Source organism: Mycetomoellerius zeteki, unplaced genomic scaffold (assembly GCF_001594055.1).
Source record: "Mycetomoellerius zeteki isolate Tzet28-1 unplaced genomic scaffold, Tzet1.0 scaffold20, whole genome shotgun sequence".
In the NCBI taxonomy this organism is placed as follows: Eukaryota; Metazoa; Arthropoda; class Insecta; order Hymenoptera; family Formicidae; genus Mycetomoellerius; species Mycetomoellerius zeteki.
This window is the reverse complement of record NW_017256957.1, coordinates 1251526-1255663: the sequence shown is the minus strand read 5'-3', so window position 1 is coordinate 1255663 and position 4138 is coordinate 1251526. Positions and strand designations below refer to the sequence as shown.

The 4138-nt window shown below is 32.2% G+C and overlaps 1 protein-coding gene across 1 annotated transcript; it reads left to right on the top strand.

Moving 5' to 3' along the window:
• The first annotated feature begins 579 nt into the window (after positions 1-579).
• Positions 580-1436, top strand: LOC108722239 (putative nuclease HARBI1). The gene is made up of 2 exons (XM_018447229.1): positions 580-1146; positions 1230-1436. Exons 1-2 carry the CDS (start codon positions 580-582, stop codon positions 1434-1436), a joined length of 774 nt encoding a protein of 257 aa, XP_018302731.1.
• The last annotated feature ends 2702 nt before the right edge of the window (positions 1437-4138 follow it).

Genomic DNA, 4138 nt, shown 5'->3' with positions numbered 1-4138 from the left:
GTCTTGTGCCCTTGATGATTTCGAAGATATAATGATTATCTAGAGATTCAGTAGCGTCTCGGCGCTAATCATTTTCTATAAACATTAATATCCTGTTTAAAATTTGACTTACTTATTCCTCATCTTCGTCTTTTTGTGGATGACTACAGACGCGAGTATTACTTAACTTTTTATTTCTTACATTTTACAAAAATTAAGTATATAAATTAATTATACAATCACGATAGTTTGATGTTTGAGCTGTCAAGATACAAAATCCCTATATTGACAGTTAGGATGCCGTCCCATGTACACGGAATCGGAACGACGGAACGGATTTCTTACTAGAAAATTTAAGATCACTACAATTCCGTTCCGTAAGAAGTTTCTCTACCCGTCCCATGTAGCCGGAACGCAATGGAATTTTGATAACAAAATATATCTCACTTTTATAATTCAGTATTTTTGAGTATTCAAAGTAATGTTAAAGATAATTGCACAAATTATGCTTATTCAGAAACCTTTTCTTAGAAATCTATAATGATGGATGAAGAAGTAGTGTTATCTGTAATGCTAAAATTATTGTGAAATGCAAGAAATATGCCAAGTTGGCGTGCCATTCCGGTATTTAAGAGAGTACGAAAATTGTATTTCGTTTATAACATTTTATTACAACATCAAAAGAAAAATACAAGAAAACGAAAATTTTGGATACGGCCAATGTTTACACAAAGGATGAGGCGTCTCCAAGGCGCAAGTGACAATTTAGTCGTTGAAATGCAAACGACCGATTGTGAAAAGTTCTTCAATTACTTTAGAATGACACCAGAATTATTTGATAAATTGCTGTCATTAATTGGACTACATATTGAGAAGCAAGAATTATGTCGAGTCCCAATTTCATCTCGTACAAGATTGCAACTGATTTTACGCTGGTTAGCATCTGGTGATAGTTTGGCACCTCTTTCATATGCATTTCATATTGGAGCAAATACCGCTTCTAAAATCATAAAGGAGACTTGCACTGCATTGTGGGAGATATTAAAAGATAGAGTTTTTCTACAACCCACTGATGAAAATTGGCAAAAGGTTGCTGACGATTTTGAGAGAATTTGTCAATTTCCCAACTGCATTGGAGCTGTCGATGGAAAGCACATTATGATTCAGGCATGTATCTGATATAACTATTTTTTGAACATATTTTGAACTATTTTTAAATAAATCTATTATTATATTATTGTTAATTGTAGGCATCACCGAATAGTGGCTCGTCTTTCTGTAATTATAAAGGCAATCATAGTATAAATCTGCTTGCCGTGAGTGATGCAAATTGTTGCTTTAGCATTGTAGACATTGGAGCAGAAGGAAGACGTAGCGATGCTGGTGTGTTTGCTAGCAGTAACCTTGCTCATCTATTGGACACAAGTTCACTTCAACTATTTAATTTCAACTATTGACAATCGTTCAAATAGCCGGGTCGACATAGCCTGCAACTACATGCAACCGACATGACATTCCGTTGATTTGGTATCGTTTCGGTCATGGTTCCAGTGATTCCGATACAGCAGAGAAACTTCTTATGGAATGGAATTTTAGTGAACTTATTTCTAGTAAGAAATCCGTTCCGTCGTACCGATTCCGTGTACATGGGACGGCACCCTTACTCTGGCAGCACAAAGTGAGCCAAGCTAGAAAACTAATCAGCACAGCGGAAAGGCGGCATCCAATTCAACTTCTTACATAGCTTTGTTAAAAATGGAAGTATAGTTTTAAATCATTTTTAATTATATAATATTTGGTTATTTAATTACCTATATAATTATATAAATATTTATATAATTATTTTATTAATTATATAATTATATAATCGATATATTTTATTCAATGTAATTAATATGTATTTAATTTAAAAGAAATGTGTGCGTGTGTGTGCGCACGCCATCCATATTGATGTACCTGCACAATTAATCTGGACAGCAAACCTTTTAGATGCGTCCAATTATAAATATCTTTGTAAAAAATGTCAAACAATTCAATTTTCTTTATGTTATATCTGCAAATTTATATTATCAAGATGTACTAAATACTCGTTCGAATTCTTATTAAAATATACCTACTTAATACTTATTTCTTATGATGAAATGAACCAAATGAAAGAACCAATCAACCATCGCGAAAAAGCGGCAATAATTAAATCTTTTTACACTGTAAAAAAGATAATTCTATTAAAAATTATTTAACATCCATCATATTTTGCGATTTTTTAACTAATACTATCGGACCAATCAAAACAAAATAACTTTTTATCGTAAATTAGAACTATTAATTTTTGCCATCTTTTCACCCTTATAGTAGCAACTTAAGTTTTTTAATTGTACCTTTTGGAAATTATGAACGGCGAGTGCACATACGATGCTATCGATTTTTAATACGCGAGAACGTGAGAGAGACATTGGCGTATCGCGGATGACCGGAGGACGTATCTCGGTAGCGAAATTTTTTTATCGTATCCGCGCGGGATGGCAGGTAAATTGATTTGTGATTGGATCACGATACCGACCCTGGCTCAAAGTCGGGTTTTATGGGCGATTGTCGGCCGTGAGATCCCGGACGGCATGCTCTTCGTATAGCGGGCCTGAGCTTTTTTCGTCGCGACGGCATGCAATCGAAGCTCTGTTGCGATAGTGTCGGAACGTCATCATCCATCATGCAAAACATGCGACAAACGCCACGCGTGTGAGGAAAAATTTATTTTGCAAACTAATTTCGACAACGAATAGAAGATGATGGCTAAATTATAAGATTGTTTAGTCATAAATTAAATAACTTAGGTGGAATCGAAAATGAAAATAATGAAAAAATTCGATAAAACCTATAGATAGAATTATATATAATTATATTGAAATCGAATATATTAATGTTTCGTATTTAGATTGCATAGTTCTTAACTTTTTTTATATATATATAGCCTGGAATTAATATTTAATTTAAAAAATTATATTAACATTTATTAGTTTTATTATTATTTATATAATATCATTTGTATAATAGTGGTAATTTGTAAATAAAAAGACAAGATTTTTAAAAACTTGTTTCCGTTTGTCTTAGCTTTAGCATTGCAGATTGAACCTTCTAATTAAGGTATAGCTATTATTATATAACTCAGCGTTCAATGGTTCACTTGTACATAAAATTTACATATTGATGTCATTCTAAGGTTAAAAAACGATTTTTTTCTTAACATATTCGATAAGATTAAAAAATTCACTTAGCCATTTTTAACTGATAAAGTGAAAATATACGAAAAAATAAATATTAACTTGATTTTAAATGAATACGTTTCGACGCGCGCGTATCATCATTAACTTTGCTTCATCAACAATTCAATCGCGATGCTTTCGCCGCCCGCAAATCGGTCAGTACCCCGTAAATCCAGTCGCGAGCCGCGGGTCCGACTTCTTTCCCGCGTTGGAGGAAAAAGAAGTACGTACGTGTCATGTATTGGCAACTCACCAGCCAAGATCTGCGCACATGCACATTGATACATGAACGGATCAACTGTCTACAAAGTGCCACGCGTCTGCTTTTTCTGGAGAATACCGGATTATCTTTACACATGGCTGCCTTGTTTCGAATTTATAGAATCATTAATTTGTAGAATTTATAGAAAATTAGATTGGATAGAAAAAAGAGACAATTTCCTTACTATTTTAAAATATCTCTTCGATTTTCTATATATATATATCGAAATAAATTTAAAAAACTTTTCAAACAATAAAAGTAAAAGAGTGTACACGAGAAACAGATAGAGAGAGAGAGAGAGAAAAATATATATTATATTTATCAACTTAATAATCGGATTTCGGAACAAAAATTGATTATTTAGAGAATGATTTACAACTTGTAAAAACTTTTAATATTTAAAAAAGAAGAAAATAAGGTTCTTTTTTAATTTTATTGATGACAATAAATTATAGTAAATGGTAAAGTCTATTTTGCTAAGCTAAAATATAAGCTGCGTAACTCTTGTAAAATGGTTTCAATATTTCTAAATCATTTTACGTAAATGTAATAATTCAAAATAAATAAAGGCCTATATTCTATAATGAATTTTTCACAATCAAATTAAATCTTTGAGTACCAAAATAGTTGCGAGCAA